At 49.9% G+C, this 21,602-nt stretch overlaps 1 protein-coding gene across 1 annotated transcript in view; it reads left to right on the top strand.

Moving 5' to 3' along the window:
* The window catches only part of VAV1 (vav 1 guanine nucleotide exchange factor), a 57,837-nt gene that overhangs the window by 33,091 nt on the left and 3,144 nt on the right, over positions 1-21,602 (top strand). Inside the window, exons 3-25 of the mRNA XM_014530258.1 lie at positions 1,585-1,701; positions 2,151-2,209; positions 2,329-2,397; positions 2,551-2,659; positions 2,752-2,847; positions 3,786-3,854; positions 4,065-4,168; positions 4,807-4,906; positions 5,700-5,795; positions 6,026-6,094; positions 6,587-6,673; positions 6,776-6,861; positions 7,269-7,401; positions 7,701-7,810; positions 8,525-8,626; positions 8,862-8,959; positions 9,042-9,064; positions 9,229-9,274; positions 10,384-10,520; positions 10,868-10,933; positions 12,466-12,497; positions 20,065-20,152; positions 21,394-21,508. Coding sequence (XP_014385744.1) covers positions 1,585-1,701; positions 2,151-2,209; positions 2,329-2,397; positions 2,551-2,659; positions 2,752-2,847; positions 3,786-3,854; positions 4,065-4,168; positions 4,807-4,906; positions 5,700-5,795; positions 6,026-6,094; positions 6,587-6,673; positions 6,776-6,861; positions 7,269-7,401; positions 7,701-7,810; positions 8,525-8,626; positions 8,862-8,959; positions 9,042-9,064; positions 9,229-9,274; positions 10,384-10,520; positions 10,868-10,933; positions 12,466-12,497; positions 20,065-20,152; positions 21,394-21,508 — 2,011 coding nt within the window. The remainder of the gene's footprint in view (positions 1-1,584; positions 1,702-2,150; positions 2,210-2,328; positions 2,398-2,550; positions 2,660-2,751; positions 2,848-3,785; positions 3,855-4,064; positions 4,169-4,806; positions 4,907-5,699; positions 5,796-6,025; positions 6,095-6,586; positions 6,674-6,775; positions 6,862-7,268; positions 7,402-7,700; positions 7,811-8,524; positions 8,627-8,861; positions 8,960-9,041; positions 9,065-9,228; positions 9,275-10,383; positions 10,521-10,867; positions 10,934-12,465; positions 12,498-20,064; positions 20,153-21,393; positions 21,509-21,602) is intronic.

Below are 21,602 nucleotides of genomic sequence, written 5' to 3'. Positions count from 1 at the left end.
GGCCCTCACAGCTTGCCTTGGCCCTCATCCGGAAGGTCATCTGGAAGGATGTCTGGAAGGTCATTTGGCTGTCTGGTCTAATTAGCATATTATGCTTTTATTACTATAGATTTATATATAACTAAAATGATATAAATATTTGTTTTATAAATAAAATATGTATCAAAATATATTAATGATATGTAAATAAAATGACCATTTATCATTTTAACCATTTGTGAGTGTATAATTCAGTGGCATTAAATACATTCACATTGTTGTGTGACCATCACCCCTATATCCAAAACTTTTTCATCATTCAAAACTGAAACTCTGTGCCCATTAAACACTAACTCCCATCCCCCTCCCCCAGCCCCTGGCTCCCACTATCTACTTCCTGTCTCTGTGGATCTGACTCCTCTAGGGATCTCATATGAGTGAAATCATACAGTATTTGTCCTTATGTGTTTGGCTTATTCCACCAAGCATAATGTTTCAAGGTTCATCCATGTGGTAGCATAAACCAAACCTCATTCCTTTTTAATGGCTGAATAATTTTCATTTGCATTTATTATAGCACTAGAGGCCCGGTGCACGAAATTTGTGCACTGGGTGGGGGTTGTCCCTCAGCCCAGCCTGCCCCCTCTCACAGTTCGGGAGCCCTCAGGGGATGTCCTACTGACAACTTAGGCCCGCTCCCCGTGGGCCTCCCTCTGTGGGAGGCAACCAGGCTGATCAGGGGAAGGTGCCACCCCCATCACCCCGCTGCTGCTGCCACTGTGGCCGCCGCAGCCACCAAGGTGTTTTCATCAACACAGACTCCAGTCCCTTCACCACGAAAAAATGACAACTTTCTTTAGGCATTTTCAAGATGTCTCTTTTATAGAATATGACATTTCTTTCTTCTTTTTTTATCCTCACCTGAGGATATTTTCCCATTGATTTTTAGAGAGCATGGAAGAGAGAGGGAAAGACAGAGAGAAACATCAATGTGAGAGGGACACTTTGATTGGTTGCCTCCTGCATGAGCCCTGACCTGGGCCCCGGCCACGGAGAAGCCTGCAACCTAGGTACATGCCCTTGGTCAGATTTGAACCCGGCCCCCCTGCGGGTTTGTGTCTCCACTCACTCCGGCCCCAGCAGCCCAGCGCCATAGTGGTGTTGGGGCTGGGAGCTGGACCCCCTATGAGGTTGTGTCTCCGCTCGCTCCAGCCTCAGCAGCCCAGTGCCTTGGTCAAGGGGCTGGGGCTGGGGGCCAGCCCCCCTGCATGTTGTTCTCTCAGGCTCCGGGCCACACCCGGCCCCTCCTCCTGAGCTGGTCATGACCGTTACAGCGTCCTGGCCTAATTTGCATATTACTTCATTTTATATATATAGATGTTTGGTTACCAGTTCGTGGTTAACTTTATGTCATGTGAACTAAAAAAATTGAGGGGTAGCTCTGGCCTCAGGGACAGCTTGGTCTTTACCAGAAGAGGGGGTGGCTTACTGAGGGGGCTGTGCTTTAGGCTTCCCCTTCCGAGCGGGTCACCAAGTCAGACTGCAGGGGCTCGGCTTCTCCCCGTCCCATTATGTTTCCCACCCTCATTACTGTTCTGCCCACAGTTCCTGTGCCTTAAGAACATCCGCACCTTCTTGTCTACCTGCTGTGAGAAGTTTGGCCTCAAGAGGAGTGAGCTCTTTGAGGCCTTTGACCTCTTCGATGTGCAGGACTTCGGGAAGGTGAGCTGGGCGCGTAGAGCCCACAGATTGGGTTTGAGTTTATTTCCATGAACATCGACACCAGGCAGGCTATGAGCAGGTAGGGGAAGGACCGATGTGCCCTACAGGGTCACAGTGCCGAGAGTCTGGCTTAGGAGACGTGGAATCGGGTGCGAGTTCCTGCTTCACCACTTGCTGTGTGACCTCAGATATGTGGCCGCACCTCTCTGAGTCCTAGGGAGTAATATCATCCCATCCTCTTTGAGTGCTTATGGGAATTAAATAGAATAGCAGGAACGCTGGCATGCTGACATGGGGGGATGGGAAAGCGGAGGACATCCTGATTTAGGCTCCCAGAGGCCTGGAGGGGTCTAACGTCAAGGTGCAGCCTCAGCTGCTTGGAGTGCAAGGCTGTTCTGGCATGGGGGTGGGCCAGGGGCTTGCTGAGCAAAACACGGCCCTTTTCACAGGTCATCTACACCCTGTCCGCCCTGTCCTGGACCCCGATTGCCCAGAACAAGGGGATCATGTGAGTAACCACTGAGGTGACAGACAGCTTTGGGCTGACCCTGTCCTCCCTGTCCTTGAAACCCCCCCCTCCCCACCTGGCCCTCCGGCCTCTGGCTCACACCATCCTGGCTCCCCCAGGCCCTTCCCCACAGAGGAGGAGAGTGTGGGGGATGAAGACATCTACAGCGGCCTGTCCGACCAGATTGAGTGAGTGTCTGCACCAGGCCCTGCCCTGCGGGTCTGAGGGGCCAGGAGGTCTGAAGGGGACATGATCCTGCCCTTGGGGTTTGATCTGGGAGGGGTCTGAGGGGCCCCTGGCCTGGGGGCTCCTGAGGCCCTGCCTGACTCTGCATCCTGCAGCGACACCGTGGAGGAGGATGAGGACCTGTATGACTGCGTGGAGAACGAGGAGGCCGAGGGCGACGAGATCTATGAGGACCTCATGCGCTCGGAGCCGGTGCCCATGCCGGTGTGTGGGGGTGAAGGACTGGGCCTGGATGGGTGCACGGCCAAAGGGCAGTCCCGGGTTCCCCAACACCTGCCTCTCCTCCCCGCTCTCAGCCCAAGATGACAGATTATGACAAGCGGTGCTGCTGCCTGCGAGAGATCCAGCAGACGGAGGAGAAGTACACGGACACACTAGGCTCCATCCAACAGGTGCGATGCCCCACCCCGCCCCTGCCAGGCACATGCGTGGGAGCGGGCGGCAGGTGCGTCCGCCTGTCCCGCGTCTATGGGGCCACGCCCTGCTTGGTGTGTCTCTCTCTGCCTCCCTGGTTTTCTATGGCTTTTGCCACTTGTTTCTCTCTCCATCTGTCTCCTTTTCCCTCTGTGTATCCTCATCTCTGTCTCCATTATTGTCTTTGACTTTCTATTTTCTCTATTTCCTTTGGCCATTGCTTTTTAGACAGCTTCATTGAGCTGTAATTGCTATACCGTACAATTCACCCATGTAACATACACAATTCACTGGCTTTAGGTATAAACACAAGGTTGTGCAACCATCACCACTATTTAATTTGAGAACCTTTTCATCACCCCCCAAAGAAACCCCATACTCCTTATCCATCCCTCCCCCTAAGTCCCCATCCTCCCCCAGCCCCTGGCAACCAGTAGTCTACTTTCTGTCTCTTTGAATTTGCCTATTTTGCCTATTTCTTATAAATGGGATCACACAATTTGTGGCCTCTTGTGTCTGGCTTCTCTCACTGAGCATCATGTGTTCAAGGTCCATCCACGTTGCAGTAAGCGTCAGTCCTTCACTCCTTTTCATGGCTGAGTGACATTCCAGTGTGGATGGACCGCGTTTTGTTACCCACTGATGGACACTCGTGTTGTTCCCACTCGCAGCTGTTGTGAATAACTGCTGTGAACAGTCACGTACATGTTCGCTCGTGCACATTCTCCATCTCTTTTTCTGCCTGCTTTTGTTTCCTTGTCTCTGTCTTTCTCTTTTCTCTCTCCATATCGCTGTCTCTTTTCCTCTTGGTCTCTCTGTTCGCCTCTCTCCAGCTCTGTCTCCCTGTCCCTGCCTCTCTGGGACGGGGCTGGAGGCAGGGTCCCACCTCCCCCATCCCTCTCTCCCCTCCCCGCAGCACTTCATGAAGCCCCTGCAGCGGTTCCTCAAACCTGAAGACATAGAGATCATCTTCATCAACATCGAGGTACGCCGGCCTGTCCCCAGCCCCCCTGCCCCATCTTGCTCACCTGGTCTCTGATCCCCCCTCCGGGGCTGCTGTTAGCCGGGAGCCATCTGCTGGCCCCGTCTGTCCCTGGAGTGTGGGGTTTGGGAATTGGGCAACACAGGGCGAGTGGATGACCCTTCTCCTGAGCCCCAGGCTTCTGCCCGGCCCTCACCCCATCCCTCTGACTAGGACCTGCTTCGTGTGCACACTCACTTCCTAAAGGAGATGAAGGAAGCCCTGGCCACCACCAGTGCACCTACCCTCTACCAGGTCTTCATCAAATACAAGGAGAGGTGAGGCCAGCCGGGACCCCTGAAGGTCACCCTGCCCTGTCCAGGCGGGGTGTTTGAGGGACTTTGCCTGCAGAGACCACTGGACAGGGAGGGTTTTTCTTTCTTTGCTCATGGGCAAGGGGCTACCATCTTTGGTTCAATCTCTGGCTTTGCCTTTGGTGAGCTGTGTGTGGTTCTGGGAAGTCACTTAATGTCTCTGTGCTTCTGCTTCCGTATCTGTAAAGTCCGTGTGGTACAGGACTGGTCAATCAATGTCTAAAGTGCTTAGCACAGGGCCTGGCACATGGTATGTGCTCAATGAGTTTATTAAGTAAATGAACATTGAGCAGAGATGATTTGCCAAGTGCTAAGAGCTTCTTGGGCATTATCGCATTTAATGTTATAATAACCCCACATGGGAAATGCTATTGTTATGCCCATTTTATAGACGGGGAGATGGAGGCTCAGCATCAACCCGCTGGGAAGGGGTGGGCCGGGTGGGACTGATGCCCAGAAATGCTATTGTTATGCCCATTTTATAGACGGGGAGACGGAGGCTCAGCATCAACCCCCCTGGGAAGGGGTGGGCCGGAGCTGCCTGACCTTGGTGCCGGCCACCGTTACCTGTCCGGCCACTGCTACCTGTCCCCTTCCCGCAGGTTCCTCATCTATGGCCGCTACTGCAGCCAGGTGGAGTCGGCCAGCAAGCACCTGGACCGCGTGGCCAGCGCCCGGGAGGATGTACAGATGAAGCTGGAGGTCGGGGCCGGGCCCCAATGCGGGGGGTGCTCTCCCACTCCTTCACGGGCCCCGGGGCAGCAGGGAGGACACAGAGTAGGAGATGGCATCGCTTTCTGCTTCAGTGCAACCAGGGATCTTCCCATCGGGGGTTTGGGGAAGGAGGTACTAGAGCAGGAGGAAATGGACTGAAGCACTGAGCCCTGACGCCAGGCTGAGGTCCTGACCCTGAGCTGAACTCTGACTCCAAACTGAACCCCAGTCCTGGCTGTGCACCAAGTCTGGGCTGAGCTCCAAATTCACACTGAGCTCCGACCCTGGACTAGCCCCAACCTGGACCCGTGTGTGGTGGAAGCACAGAGAGGGTAGGGGTGGTGAGGAATACTGTGTGCCCCGTGCACCCAGCCTGTCCCTCCACCTCTCTCCAGCCCCACTCAGCTGGTGGGGCCTGGGCCTCCACTCCATGGCATTCTTCCTCAGGGGAGATAGGATGCTTCTTGCTCTAGAAAAATCTACACCTGCTTTCACCTCATCTTGCTTACCTGGTTCTCTGATCCCCCAGGAATGTTCTCAGCGAGCAAACAATGGGCGGTGGTGAGGAATACTGTGTGCCCCGTGCACCCAGCCTCTTTGCACGGTGGGGACCCTCCATTCCTGTCCCCCCACCTTTCTCCAGCCCCACTCAGCTGGCGGGTCCTGGGCCTCCACCCCATGGCATTCTTCCATCTGTATTTCCTCAGGGGAGATAGGATGCTTCTCGCTCTAGAAAAATCCACACCTGCCATCTTGCTTATCTGGTTCTCTGATCCCACAGGAATGTTCTCAGCGAGCAAACAATGGGAGGTTCACCTTGCGGGACCTGCTGATGGTGCCAATGCAGCGAGTACTCAAGTACCACCTCCTTCTCCAGGTGCACAGTTGGGGACCTCCTAGGTCCAAGATTATGGGCTTGGCATCTCTACCTCCCTGTGCCATAGGAGTGAGGGTGGGACTGGCTTCTGGAGGCTGGACTCTAGGGCCCTCTGGGAGGGTCACTGGGACCATGCCTGGCCTCCTGGGACAGCAGGAGGAGGGAGAAGGATGGAAGGCCTGGGGGGAGAAGACAGGCCCAGGTGATGTCTGCCTCTGTGGGTCATGCAGGAGCTGGTGAAACACACGCAGGACGCAATGGAGAAGGAGAATCTGCGGCTTGCCCTGGATGCAATGAGGGTGAGTAGTCACATGCAGGGGTGTCAGTCACATGCATTCAGGACAGCACAGTGCAGTGCCACCCAGACACAGTCACATCCATGGGCAACACTTCCCCCCCCACAGGGCCACATGCCTATGTGATCAGTTATTGACAGTGTCCTCCTGAGGACACTGACATGTTGTGGACACTGTCTTTTTAAAAGTACACTTTTATTGATTTCAGGGAGGACAGGAGAGGGAGAGATAGAAACATCAATGATGAGAAATCATTGATCAGCTGCCTTCTGCACGCTTTTCACTGGGGATGGAGCCCGAAACCTGGGCATGTGCCCTGACCAGGAATCCAACCATGACCTGCTGGTTCATAGGTCGATGCTGAGCCACACTGGACAGGCTGGACACTGATTTTAAGACTCTTGCTGGCTCTGATGGGGGCTGACCCCTATCCCTGGTCAGTTAGGGGGCTGGGCTGGGTGGGGGTGCCCAGACTCACACCTGGCTAACCCCCAGGACCTGGCGCAGTGTGTGAATGAGGTCAAGCGGGACAATGAGACGCTGAGGCAGATCACCAACTTCCAGCTGTCTATTGAGAACCTGGTGAGGGGATGGGGCTGGGAGGGCCAGGGGCGTGGCCACGCAGGGAGGGAGTTTGGTCTCCTCCTTGGTGGCCCCTTGCCGGATTCCTTGCCTGCTGCCTAGGACCAGTCTCTGGCCCACTATGGCCGGCCCAAGATCGATGGGGAACTCAAGATCACCTCCGTGGAGCGCCGCTCCAAGACAGACAGGTGGGCGGGGCTTGGGTGGGGGCGGGCCCAGGTTCTTCTGTAGGTCGGTGGGTGGAGTTAACACATCTGGGTGGAGCTTCGGCATGGGCGGAGCCAGGTTTCTAAATAGGCATGTGGGTAGGACCACCTGGACCAGGGGGTGGAATCGAGATGGACAAGGCGAAGACAACATAGTTGTGCGGAGCCAAGACCAGCAGATGGCCGGGCCAGCAGGGAACACATGGGTGAGGGCAAGATGGGCAGGTGGGCAAGGCCAAGTTGGCCACGAAGAGAAGGGTAGGAGTCCTAGAATGGTAGGACCTAGATGGACAGTGGGGTGGACCTGGAGGGTGGAAGGAACCAGGCAGAGAGCTGGTAGGGACTGTTGGGAGAAGCCAGGCAGAAGCACCTGACCCAGCTGCTCCCAGGTACGCCTTCCTGCTCGACAAAGCCCTGCTCATCTGCAAGCGCCGAGGGGACTCCTACGACCTCAAGGACTTTGTGAACCTGCACAGCTTCCAGGTTCGAGATGACTCTTCGGGAGAGCGTGACAACAAGAAGGTGGGGTTCTGAGGCCAGAACTGGGGACCCCATTGCTGGGAAGCACCAGTGCTTGAGACACGCCTCTTGGCCTTTGCAATGCCCGTGAGCATTTGTCTCAGACGTGAGTGTGTGTGTGTGATTTTAGATATATGGGTGTGTCGTGGGCAACCCTTTGCCATGGTAAATGCATGTTTTCCTGGGGGCAGAGAGGCAGGTACCGGACCCACCGTTTTCTCCTTACAGGGGTAGGGGTGGTGGACATGTGGCCCCACCCTCTGCAGGGTGGGTACTTCATTCTGAACCCCGCTTCCCTGCAGTGGACTCACATGTTTCTCCTGATCGAGGACCAAGGTGCTCAGGGCTATGAGCTGTTCTTCAAGACGCGAGAACTGAAGAAGAAGTGGATGGAACAGTTCGAGATGGCCATGTGAGACCCCTCCTCCTCCGTCCTTATACCCTCAGAGGACTCCCACAGGTGCAGGGGCTGAGAGGCGATTCTATGCTCTTGTCTCACATCTTCTTTGACATTCTGTGGGACTCCTCTGAACCTCAGTTTCACCATCTGCGAAATGGGAGGGACAGGCTGGAGGCTGTCTGCATCCCCAGAATGCCAAGGTTCTGTGCAAGCTTTGGTTACCAACCTAGAACTGTTTCCTCCCCTTCCTCCCCCCCCTTTTTTTTTTGTTCTTCCCCTTGAAGTGAAATCCACATAACAAAAATTGAACCAATTTAAAATGTACTATTCAATGGCATTTAGTGCGTACATTCTTGTGCAACCATGACCTCTAATTCTAAAACATTTTCATCCCCACCCCCCAAAGGAGACCCTGCACCCCTGAAGCAGCTACTCCCCAGTTTCCCCTCCAGCCCCTGGCAACCACCAGTCTGCTTTCTGTCTCCTCCCATGTTCATAGCAGCACTGGCCCAAAGTATTCACAGTGGCTAAAAGATGGCAACAACCCAGATGTCCATCAGTAAATGAATGGCTACACACAATTCAATATATCCATGCAGTGGAATGGTATTCAGCTGTAAAAAGGAAGGAAGTACTGACACATCCAAGTGGCAGCATGCATGAGAACTTTCTTCTTTTTTATGGCTGAATACTATTCCATCGTGTGGAACTGTCTCCCCTCTCTAGCTCCAACATCTACCCTGAGAATGCCACAGCCAACGGGCACGACTTCCAGATGTTCTCCTTCGAGGAGACCACATCCTGCAAGGCTTGCCAGATGCTGCTGAGGTGGGAGTCTGAGAGGATGGGCCTGGGTCCTGGGCTTGGTCAGCACTTCCTCCTTAAAGGGGCTCCTCCAGCCATCGCTCCCCTGTGTGGGGAGGTGGGAGGCTCTCCTTTGATCTTAAGCTTCTCCATCTCTCTCCTGCTCTAAAGAGTACCCAACCCTTCATGTTAATGGTGAATGATTGGCTGTGTTCATCAACGGCACTGACTCTCCTTTATCTCATCTCCTGCATGCCAGAGGCACCTTCTACCAGGGCTACCGTTGTCATCGGTGCCGGGCACCTGCACACAAAGAGTGTCTGGGGAGGGTCCCTCCCTGTGGCCGCCATGGGCAAGGTACCAGTGGGAGACAGGGCAGGGGTGGGCTTGGTTCTGCGTGGGGTATTTCTCATCTTAACCTTTCTTTTCCCTCCCATAGATTTTGCTGGAACTATGAAGAAGGTAAGACTTTTGTGTGTGCCTGGAAATACTGGGGGGTAATGGCAGGAGGCCTCGGGAGACCCCAGCAGTGGGCATGGCCCTTCTCTGGGTGCTCAGATAGGGGCTGAGGAGTCCCCAGGCTGGGCTCAGGTAGCCACGCTGGTTTTCTTGGTCTCTCCCTCCAGGATAGGCTACATCGCCGGGCTCAGGACAAAAAGAAGAATGAGCTGGGTGAGTCAGCACGGGGCACTGTGTATTCCAGGCAGAGGGAACAGCATGTGCAAAGGCTAGGAGGCAGGGAGGCAAAGCATTATGAAAGAAGTGAAAACAATTTTCTGTGGCTAAGAGAAATAAACCATTTGCTAATAGTCACGCAGAGCCAGTGTAAAGAGTCAGATTTCATGTCTATTATTTATTTATATTGATATACCTACATATATACATATTTCAGCTTTATTTACAGTAGTAACAAATTAGAAACAACTGAAATGTGCTCAGTAGGAGGAAATATATATGAGTGTGTGTATGTGTGCATATATCCAGTATGTGCCCTTACTACATCTGGCTTCTTTTATTCAGCACAATGTTGGTGAGATTCATTGATGTGGTTGCTGGTAGCAGTAGCTTGTTCTTTTTCATTGCTGTATACTTTTCCACTGTATGATTATATCACACTCTATCCAATTTATTTTAAATATATATTTTTACTGATTTGGACTGTATGATTATATCACACTCTATCCAATTTATTTTATTTATTTTAAAAATATATTTTTACTGATTTCGGAGAGGAAGGGAGAGGGAGAGAGATAGAAACATTAATGATGAGAAAGAATCATTGATTGGCTGCCTCTTGCAGTGCTCCACACTGGGGATCAAGCCCACAACCCAGACATATACCCTGACTGCGAATCAAACCTTGACCTCCAGGTTCATAGGTCGACGCTCAACCACTGGCCCACACCAGCTGGGCTGTTTATCCATTTTATTGAGGACATTTGGTTTGTTGCCAGTTTTTGGCTCTTGTGGACCAAGCTGCTGGGAACATTTTTGCCTATGACTTTCAGTGGACATGTGTTTCCATTTCTCTTGGGAAATTGCTGGATCGCTGGGTAGACATCTGTTTAGTTTTAGTGGAGACTGCAAACAGCTTTCCAAAGTGGATTCCCACCAGCAATGTAGGAGGAGAGTTCCAGGTGCCCCCATCCTGGCCACCACTTGGTCTTGTCAATCTTTTATAATGTTTGCTGCCCCGGTGGGCGGTGAGACTCAGGTCTGAGCATCCCTGAGTACCCAGCCCACCGTGGGACACAGATGGCAGTCTCTCTCCTCCCCTCCAGGGCTGCCCAAGATGGAGGTTTGCCAGGAGTACTACGGGATTCCTCCACCCCCGGGAGCCTTGGGACCTTTTCTACGGCTCAACCCCGGAGACATCGTGGAACTCACCAAGGCCGAGGCTGAGCAGAACTGGTGGGAGGTACAGGCTGGGGCTGTGGGAGTGAGGGAGAAGGACCCGAGTGTGGGGTCAAGGGTGTGGGTGACCCTGGGAAGTGGGGTCATGGCCTCCCTGCACTCTGGCGAGGGAAGGCTGGTCTGGAGGAGGTGTCTGGGAGGGTGGTGTAGGTAGAGATTTCCAAGGCTGGCTGGGCCCTTCTGAGCTGGCTGTCTTCCCTGGAAGTCGATACTGCTCGGCACATTTTGGGTCATCCAGGTCACAGAGACAGCGATGGACGGGCAGAGTGGCCATGAAATAGAAAGATGGACACACATGCTAGCAGATGCCTATGACCTCTCTCTCCATGTTTTTCCCTCCTGGCATTTTAGGGCAGGAATACAGCTACCAATGAAGTTGGCTGGTTTCCCTGTAACAGGGTCAAGCCCTACGTGCATGTGAGTGCCTCAAGACTGGACGGAGCGAGGGCAGGGGAGTCCAGAGGGGGTTCTGAGAGGGCAGGCAGGCTTGGGGAGACCCCTGAGATAGGGACGGAGCTACCCGTCATGGCAGGTCATTCTCAAACTTGAGGTTCTGCTGACCTCTGTCCCCATTCGGCACTAATTCCCCATTCCCCTCCCCCAGCCCCTGGCACCTCCCATCTACTTTCTGTCTCTGTGGATCTGACTCCCCTAGGGACCTCCTGCGAGTGGAATCACATGGCATCCATCCTTTTGTGTCTGGCTTACATCACTTAGTACGAGTTTAAGGTTCATTCATGTTGTGGTGTGTGCCAGAATCTCCTTCCTTTTTAAGGCTACGTAATATCCCATTGTCTCATGGGCCACATCTTGCTTATCCATTCATCCGAGGATAGACACTTGGGTTGCTGCCACCTTTTGGCGAGTGTGAATAATGCAGCTGTGAATGAAGGTGTATAAATAAATATCTGAGTCCCAGTTTCCAATTGTTTGAGGGTATACCCAGAAGAGCAACTGCTGTGTCGTGTGGTGATTTTATTTTTTTGAGGAACTGCTGCTATCTGGTTTTGCATAGAGGATGAACCATTTTCATTCTGGCTAGTAATGCAATTAGAGTTCCATATTTTTCTTTGAAAGTAGATATATGTATATATAGTATATTCCATTTTAACTTAATCATTTGTCCATTAATTTTTGCTTTCATTGGTGGGTCTAGCCTGTGACAATTATTTCTGTGATATTCTACTAGTGATTTTCTAGTCACCATTCTTCCTACATTTTTAATTGGAATTCTACTTTAAGAAAGAATTATCTTCCTTCCTTCCTTCCTTCCGTCCTTCCTTCCTTCCTTCCTTCCTTCCTTCCTTCCTTCCTTCCTTCCTTTTTCTTCCTCTTTGTCCTCTTTCTCTCAGTCCCCCCTCTTTCATTCTGTCTCTCTTATTGTCTCTCTCTCTCGAGGGCAGCCCTCCTCATGGACCAGAGGTGGTAGAAATGTGCCCTTTTACATTTATTTAGATCAGGGATTGGCACACCTTCCCTGTAAGCAGACAGCACACACTTTCAGCTTCTGGGTGAGACGCTCTCTGTTGTGGCTACTCACCTCCGCCACAGTGGTGCCAGAGCAACCAAAGATGCTCTGTGAACGAGGAGCGTGGCCATGTTCCCGTGGGCCCTGGCTTATGAATTTCTTATTATCTTCATGTGCCAGGAAATAATAGTTTTTTAAAATATTTTGTCAACCATTAAAAAAATCTAAAAACCTTTCTTAGCTTGGAGGTCATGCTAAAACAGGTGTCTGGACAATCCCTGAATTGTGTGATAGGGGACCAGCCTCTCCCACTAGATTCCGGAATGTCTTCCCAGTGGACAGTACAGTGCTTGGTACATGACCTGCATTCAGTAAGTGACAGCGGAGTGAGTGAATGAATGAATGAATGAATGAACAAAGTGCCCTGAAGTCTGTTGCCAAGATGGGCTCTTTGTCCTAAGTCTTGGTCTCTTGTCCCTAGGGTCCCCCTCAGGACCTGTCAGTTCATCTCTGGTGAGTAGAACCACCTTCCTTCCTTACTTTTAAAAAAAATATATATATTTTTTTAATTCTGAGAGGAAGGGAGAGGGAGAGAGATAGAAACATCAGTGATGAGAGAGAATCATTGATCAGCTGCCTCCTGCACACCCTACACTGGGGACTGAGCCCGCAATCCGGGCATGCGCCCTGACCGGGAATCGAACCATGACCTCCAGGTTCATAGGTTGACGCTCAACCACTGAGCCATACCTGCTGGGACGCCTTCCTTACTTTCAAGTTGGGGTCTCTCTGGGGTGGGTGCCTGAGGAGGGGCCTCCAAACCAATCAGTTATCCACTCTTTGAACCCTGGGCATTGGCGGTTGGGTCCAGCCCAGCACCGGAAGCTGCTGAGGAGAGAACAGACAAAAGAGGGCCCCAAACTTTAGGAGATGATAGTCTCCTGGCAAGAAAATGATGGTGACCATGGCAGTGGTGGTCCCCATTTTTTTTTTGAGAGAGAATCATTGATCAGCTGTCTCCTGCACACCCTACACTGGGGACTGGGCCCGCAATCCGGGCATGTGCCCTGACCGGGAATCGAACCATGACCTCCGGGTTCATAGGTTGACGCTCAACCACTGAGCCATACCTGCTGGGACGCCTTCCTTACTTTCAAGTTGGGGTCTCTCTGGGGTGGGTGCCTGAGGAGGGGCCTCCAAACCAATCAGTTATCCACTCTTTGAACCCTGGGCATTGGCGGTTGGGTCCAGCCCAGCACCGGAAGCTCCTGAGGAGAGAACAGACAAAAGAGGGCCCCAAACTTTAGGAGATGATAGTCTCCTGGCAAGAAAATGATGGTGACCATGGCAGTGGTGGTCCCCATTTTTTTTTGGAGCACCTACTACGTATAGAACTTTGAGGGGTGAGGGTTTACAGTGTTGCTTTTGGAATCCACTGGCCTGGGTTTAAATCCTGACTCCAACATTTCCCAGCTGTGTGACCTTGGGCTAGTAAGTCACCATCTCTGTGCTTCAACTTTGCTCTCTGGAAACTAGATGAATATCAATATTTACATCATAGGATTGTCATGAGGCTTCATAACTGGCGCACAATAAGCACTTTATTATCTGTTGTTTTCATCATTAGCTATTGTCACATTTCATCGATCCTGAGTGTTCATTCACATCCCCCCCCCGCCGCCCCTGCATACACACACACATTTTAACATCTTTTGCAATCAATGGAGCCTCCGTCTTTACCTTATTTTATGGGTAGTGGTTTTCATTTTGTAATGGTCCAATAAAGAACGGTGCATTTTACAGTCGTTGGCGACTTAGACCTGACCTAACAAGCGTGTTGCTTTTATGACCATGTGTCAGCACATTTAATTCTTGTCACAGCCTTTTGGAGTAGGTAGCTATTCTTAACTCCCTTTTTGCAGAGGAGGAAACGGAGGCTCAGAGAGGAGAAGGGATCTGTTCAATGTCACACAGTGAGGAAGTGACAGAGGTGGGATTCCACCCAAGTTGGCCTGATTCCTGGGCCTGACTTGCTGCCTCTTGAGAGTCATGGTAACACGATGAGCATAGAACAACCTTGTGAATTTCATATATGAGGTGCTTCAACTGCATTCTCGCCATTTGCCAAAAGTGTTCCTCGGTGGTGGGTGGGCTTCTCACCCTCTTTCTAGAAGAGGAATTTGGGGCTCAGAGCGTAAAAACCAGTTCCTGAGGTCACAGAGCATCTAGGGGGCGAAGCCAGGATTCCAACCACAGTCTCTCCAGGCTGTACTCACTCTGCCCACCCCTGCCGGGAAGTGGTCACCAGAGCGGAAAATGGGGTGAGGAGAGTGAGGCACTCACTGTGGGTGAAAAATCGAAGGGGGCACCAAAAACCTCAGGCATTGAGGTCCACGACATTTTAATGTAACATTTTAAAAAATTAAGATCAAGGCAAAAAATATCCTTGATGAGCAAGACATCAAAGTTGTAATACAGATAGGGTATGACAGGGCTGGGAGTAGGAAGAGGTGAACTGTGTTGAATCAGGCAAGTGCAGAATCAGACCGTGTGTTTATTTAAAATGTTGACATTTTGCTCATCATGGGGTTTTTTTGCACTCATTTAAAAAATATATGTTTTTATTGATTTGAGAGAGACAGAGAGACAGAGAGAGAGAGAAGCATCGATGTGAGAGAGAAACATTGATCAGTTGCCTCCTGCATGCACCCCAACTGGGGATAGAACCCACAAACTGGGCATGTGCCCTGACCGGAATCGAACTGGCAGCCTTCTGGTGTACAGGATGATGCTCAACCAACTGAGCCACACTGGCCGGGGCTGCAGTCATTTTTTAAATTTTTATTTATTGATTGATTTTAGAGAGAGAGAAACATTGATTTGTTGTTCCACTTGTTTATGCATTCATTGGTTGCTTCTTGTATGTGCCCTGACCAGGGATTGAACCCACAATCTTAGTGTATCAGGATGACACTCTAACCAATGAGATACCTGGCCAGGGCCAAATTCATTTTTAAAATTGAGGTGAAATTCACATAACATAAAATTAACCATGTTAAGCCCTAGCTGGTTTGGCTCAGTAGATACAGCATCGACCCAGAGACTGAAGGGTCCCGGGTCGATTCGGTCAGAGGCACGTACCTCTGTTGCAGGCTTAATCCCCAGATCCCCAATCCTGGTTGGGGCGCATGTGGGAGACAACCTATCAATATGTCTTTCTCACATTGACGTTTCTTTCTCTCTGTCTCTCCCCCACCCTTCCACTCTCTCTAAAAATCAATGGAAAAATATCCTTGGGTGAAGATTAAAAAAATTTGACCATTTTAAGTATAATTTATATTCATGTTTAAATTTATATTACATATTCATAATTATGTATCAGCTATAATTATATATTATCTAGAATTAATAATTGTTGTTCTACTTATTTATGCATTGTTTATGTTATGTTTATATTTATAGTATACATTAATACTCATTTATATATCATCTATAATTATATATCTGTAATTAACATTTGTTACATATTCACATTTATTTATTATCTAGTTTATATTATCTATAATTACCATATTATTTATGTTACAGATTCACATTTATAGCATAAATATATTCATATTCACATTTATATATTTATAATTGTATATAATCTATAATTAATATACTTATTATATATTTACATTTACAACATAAATATACCCATATTGACAATTATATTCAACTAGAGGCACGGTGCATGAATTCGTGCATGGGTGGGGTCGGCCCCCCTGGTCAAACTCTCCATTGAACTCCCGGTCGAGGGGACAATTTGCATATTGGCCTTTTATTATATAGGAAGGATGGCACTTTAGTACATTCACAGTGATGTATGTATATTATTTCTTTCCTGGTGAAAAACATCTTCATTCCCCCTAAAAAAAGCCCTGCCCCCATTAGCAGTTACCTCTCTTCCCTCCCCAACCCCTGGCCACCACTAACCCACTTCTTGTCTCTGGATGTGCCTGTTCTGGGACTTTTCACATGAATGGAGTCACACACTGTGTGGCCTTTTGTGTGTGGCTTCTCTCACTGAGCATCATGTGTTCAAGGTTCATCCATGTTGTAACTAGTGCCAGGACTTTGCTCCTTTTTATGGCTGCTTTTGTAGTCTTCTTGAGTTTTAAAAACCTTACATTAAAATACTACTTCTAAAAATTAAATTTATTGAAGTGGCCTTGGTGAATAACATTATCTAAGTTTTAAGTGTATAATTTTTAATATATATATGTTATTGATTTCAGAGGGAAGGAGAGAGAGAGAAACATCAGTGATGAGAGAGAATCATTGATTGGCTGCCTCCTACATGCCTCCACACTGGAGATCGAGCCCAAAACCCAGGCATGTGCCCTGACCCGAAATCGTACCATGACCTCCTGGTTCATAGGTCAACGCTCAGCCATGCTGGCTGGGCTGCCTTTATGTTATGTTGATGGTTGCTTCTGCTGTGCAGAAACGTTTTAGTCTGATATAGTCCCGTTCATTTATTTTTGCTTTTCCTTCCCTTGCCTCTAAGGTCAAGTTCATAAAATTCTCTCTGAGACCAAGGTCTATTAAGTTTAGTACCCGTGTTTTCTTCTTTGTGGTTTTAATGTTTTAGGTCTTATATTTAAGTCTTTAATCCATTTTAAGTTAATTTTTGTGAATGGTGTCAAACAGCAGTCTAGTTCCATGGCTTCCCAATTTTCCCAACACCATTTATTGAAGTGGCTTTCTTTTCTGTTATGCGTTTTTGACTCCTTTGTCAAAAATTAGTTGCCCATATACGTGTTGGTTTATTTCTGGGCTCTCAATTTTGTTCCACCAGTCTGTGTGTCTGTTTTCCTGCCAGTACACTGTTTTGATTATTGTAGCTGTGTAGTAGACTTTGAAGTCAGGGGGGCTGATACCTCTGACTTCGTTCTTTATTTCTCAGGATCGCTTTGGCTATTTGGGGTCTTTGGTGGGTCTATACAAATTTGATAATTTTTTGTTCTATTTCTGAAAAAAAATGCCATTGGGGTTTTGATGAGGATTGCATTAACTCAGTATATTGCTTTAAGTAAAATGTCCATTTTAACTAAGTTGATGCTTCCAATCCATGAACATGGAGTATCTTCCCATTTCTTTGTGGCTTCTTCAATTTTGTTCAACAATGTGAAGTACTACTCGTTATTATTTATCTTGATGGCTGAATTTTTTGACCCACCCCCCCACCCCCACCCTTTAAATTGCCCACTTCTGGACCCTGGCCACTGCCTCCTCCGGACTTGTTTTGGTGTCTAAGGGCGGTTGGACTTGGGCTGTCACCAACTTAAGAAAAGTCACAAGGGTTAGGAGAAAACGTGACCCCATGTAGCCATATGGGGTCGGTGCAGACCTCTGTCCTTGGTGTGTCTTGGCAGGTACGCTGGCCCCATGGAGCGCGCCGGAGCAGAAAGCATCCTCACCAACCGCTCCGACGGGACCTTCTTGGTGCGGCAGCGGGTGAAGGACGTCTTTCTTTCTTTCTTTCTTTCTTTCTTTCTTTCTTTCTTTCTTTCCTTCCTTCCTTCCTTCCTTCCTTCCTTCCTTCCTTCCTTCCTCCCTTCCTTCCTTCCTTTCTTCCTTTCTTTTTTGTAAGAGAACATTTATATGGCAAATTACAGAGGTAGAAAAAGTAATTCCTAGACGACATGGCTTAGGAAACAAGCCATAGAGGTCCAGGAATGCCCTTGGAGCTTGGAGTGAGGAAGCTGAGGGTAACAAGCCTGGGGCAGGGAGGAGACGGGGAAAGAGAAAGGCACCGTGTGCTCCTGGGTGGCAGAGCGCCAATAGCCACCTTGTATTCAACCCCTGGGGTCTGAGTGCGTTTAAACAAATGTATTTCCTTTAAACGACTGACAACCCACAAGGAAGAGATGTTTCCTAGGGAGGTTCCAAAAGGCACTGAGCACCCCCCTAGGAAGAGGCAGAGCAAGGACGTCACCTGAACCGGAATCTCTCACACACACACACCTTGTCTTTCGTGCTTCTCTGGTTGCGGAGGGCAGCTGCCCGCTCAGGGTGACTCACTTCCTCGTAGGGTTTGTAGTTGTGTCTCGATCTTAAACGGGGCCTGCCCTGTGGGAGTCTTTTGCTGCCGGGATCGCCAGAGATTTTGCATTTGTTTGTGTGGGACCCACGAGCAGGTTCATTTTCCTTTAGGTTGATTCCTTAGTTTTCTCAGACTACACAGGCAGTTCAAGTTCAAACTCCTGGTGATGGACACAAGAAAATGGAACGGTCATGGCTAAGACTCAAGATAGAGGGGGAGGCTCTTAAGAAGGGGGGGCCTCTGCAGGTCTTGGACTCTGTTCTCAGAGCTGCTACTGAGTTGCTAACCTGTTGCTAAACTGAGCTCAAGGCTGAGTCATGAACATCCCCAAACAACAACCGCGGCCTGGACGCATTTAGACCGAACCTCCTCCTTGTAGTTTTCACCCCTCTCGGTTGCATATTTAAACTAACGAAGCTCTGGTAAGTCGGCCAGCGGCTCTTCATTTGCAGGAAAGAAAGAATGACACTTTGGGGATTTGGCCTTGACAGACCTTGCCTCTGTTTGTTCTCCCCTGGAACACAATTTTGGTTGATACCTGAAAAACCCGTGTCTCCAGGGCTGCAACTTTTTGCTTAAATGAAAGCCTTTTGTTCTTGATGTCAGTCTGAACCGCTCCTTGGTTGACACGCAGACCTTGTTGAGGGCAGGCTGAGGCTATGAATTCCCAAGGGTGGCTTTCTGTTTGGGGGCTGAGACAGACAAAGATGTTTATCATCCTGGCTGCGCGGATGGGTGGCGTTTTCTAGCGCCCGCGCCCCCCCCCCTTTTCTTGAAGGCGAAGCTTCTTGACAGTCCAGCCTTACAGGGTATGGGCGGGGCTCAGGCCAACTCGCCACCTGGAGGGACCCCGTAACTCTTCTCGTGTCTCTGTGATCAATGAGACATAAACTTCCTGGTTTCCAAGATGAGCAAACTCCTTAGGGTCACAGTTCATGCTTACTGCTTAGTTTACTGCTTCGTGTTTAGTTTTGTCCTCGTTTCTGGCATCTGGGCATTTCCCTTTTCTTTTGAGAACTCAGCACTTTTCTCCTCGGCATTTCTAGGGGTTTTCTGTGTGGGAGGAGGTTTGGTTTTCTAGTTCTCCAAACTGGCCGAAGTGACCATCTCTTCCCCGTCCTCGCTGCTCTGTGGTCTGCCATGTGGTTTAAGCTAGACACCGTAGGTCTCGTCCTATCTGCTGTGGACCAGCGATTTTCAACCTTCTTCATCATGTGGCACATAAACTAATTACCCAAATTCTGTGGCACACCAAAAAATACATTTTTTGGCCAATCTTACAAAAACAAAAGTTTAATTTTGATTTATTCACACTGGACGGCTGTTGTGTTGTCATTTTTAAATTTAACAATCTGATGGAAAAGATGTCAGTGCCCTGGCTAAAGAGTCAGGTATTGCCTGTTTTAAAAATTCGTGCGTCACACGGGTTGAAAATCACTGTTCTAGAACATTCCTTTCTTGGCAAGACCTGACTTCTCAACAACCCTGTGAGTCCAGGAAGACGACTCCTGTTATCTTAGGAAGATCTGGAGCCTTAGAGGAAGAAAGGAAGTTAGAGCAGAAAAGGCCCGAGGGAAGGAACCAGTTGGTGCAGCAGCAGGAGGCAGCTTCAGCCTTGGGCTCCAGTGGTTGCCCCCTCCCTGAAGCAGCCATCACTGTTCTAGAACATTCCTTTCTTGGCAAGACCTGACTTCTCAACAACCCTGTGAGTCCAGGAAGACGACTCCTGTTATCTTAGGAAGATCTGGAGCCTTAGAGGAAGAAAGGAAGTTAGAGCAGAAAAGGCCCCGAGGGAAGGAACCAGTTGGTGCAGCAGCAGGAGACAGCTTCAGTCTTGGGCTCCAGTGGTCGCCCCCTCCCTGAAGCAGCGGAGACTGCTTTTCCCATGGTTTGGGGTACAGCCTGGGGCTGAGGCTGGGCTGAGTATGGGCCTGGGTCCCCAGCCTCAGGGCTCAATGACCATCTCGCCCACTCTCTCCCTGCTTCCAGGTACAATGTTGAGGTCAAGCACATTAAAATCATGACAGCGGAAGGACTGTACCGGATCACAGAAAAGAAGGCCTTCCGGGGGCTGGCGGTAAGGGCCGATCTTCCCCCAACTCCAGTTTTCCAGAATGCAGGCAGGACCCTTCCTGAGGCTCCATCTTGGGACGGCCTCCCTCTTATCCATATTCACAGGGGCCCCTCCAAGGGCACTTTGAATCAATTGGCCTTAAAGGCAGTCCCCTCATGACCAATAGTGATGATGGGGATGGTAATCATAGTCCTAAGTAACAGCAGTGAGCACTGACAGAGCACTTACTGAGTGCCACACAGGTTATAGACAGGCCATCAGTGAATGCCCTCAGAACTCACTCTCTGAGTTCCCGTTTCACAGATGGGTGACGCTGAGACGGGCAGGGTCCCTGTTTCTGTCGGACTTGAAGATTTAGCTCTGCCTAATCGGTTTCATGATTACCTGACTGAGCATGTGCCCTGACCAGGAATTGAACCCGAAACCTTTTGGTTCATGGGACTCCGCTCGACCAACTGAGCCACTCCAGCCGGGCCAGGAGCCCTTCTTAATAGAGATCTTCTTTCTCAGGGTCCACATGGGCATCTTAGGAATCTAGAACTCTAAAATGCAAACATGTCCTTTTACAGAATAGCCCTGAGTTGTTTACTTGTTATTAGCATCAGCTTGAGCATTTGTGTAATAAATGCTCCTACGGGCAATACATCTGGGACTTGAATTCAGATCAGTCATATTTCAGAAGCCAGCACTTAGCGGCTCTATTTCACTGCCTCCCCAGAGGCTGAGTTCTGGATCCACGCTCTTCCGGCCATGGGACCCTGGCCAAGGCACTTGGCTTCTCTGTGACTCATTTTCACCATTTATAAAACACTTGGTACCACGAACATACTCCCCTCGGGATGATTAGGAGATTTTGATGACGTATGGTTGCACTCTGGCCAGCACCTATTAGGTGCTTAATTATTATTATAATTAATTACAAAAATAAGGCTCCTGGCACCCGCATGGGAGTCCGGTTTGATTTTGGTGAGGTGGTCGTTAGGTAGGTTGATTATTGTGTAAATGTGTCATGAAGCAAATTGGTTATTAGAGGAACTGGCTGTAGGCAATGTGGTCTCTCCCCCATAAAATGGCCCCGGCTGTGCAGAAATGGAATGAGCTTCCCATCACGGGGATTATTCAAGGAGTCACTTGCCAGGGAGGCCTCCTGCTTCATAGGAGGAGTTGGATGTGGCTCCTTCAGGGGCTGCCCCCTCAGGGGCGGGCCTGCTGGAATACCATCTGTCCTGCTGCCCCCCTGCCAGGAGCTGGTGGAGTTTTACCAGCAGAACTCCCTGAAGGATTGCTTCAAGTCGCTGGACACCACCCTGCAGTTCCCTTTCAAGGAGCCCGAGAGGAGAGCCATAAGCAAACCCACAGGTAGGATGCACCAGGCTGGGGGCCTGCAGCCCCAGCTCTTTCACATCGTGGAGAGAAGGCTGGGGGATACCATGGACATTCCTTCCAGTGGGCG

This window comes from Myotis brandtii, unplaced genomic scaffold, assembly GCF_000412655.1.
Source record: "Myotis brandtii unplaced genomic scaffold, ASM41265v1 scaffold729, whole genome shotgun sequence".
Classification (NCBI taxonomy): Eukaryota; Metazoa; Chordata; class Mammalia; order Chiroptera; family Vespertilionidae; genus Myotis; species Myotis brandtii.
This window is presented reverse-complemented; position numbering and strand designations above follow the sequence as displayed.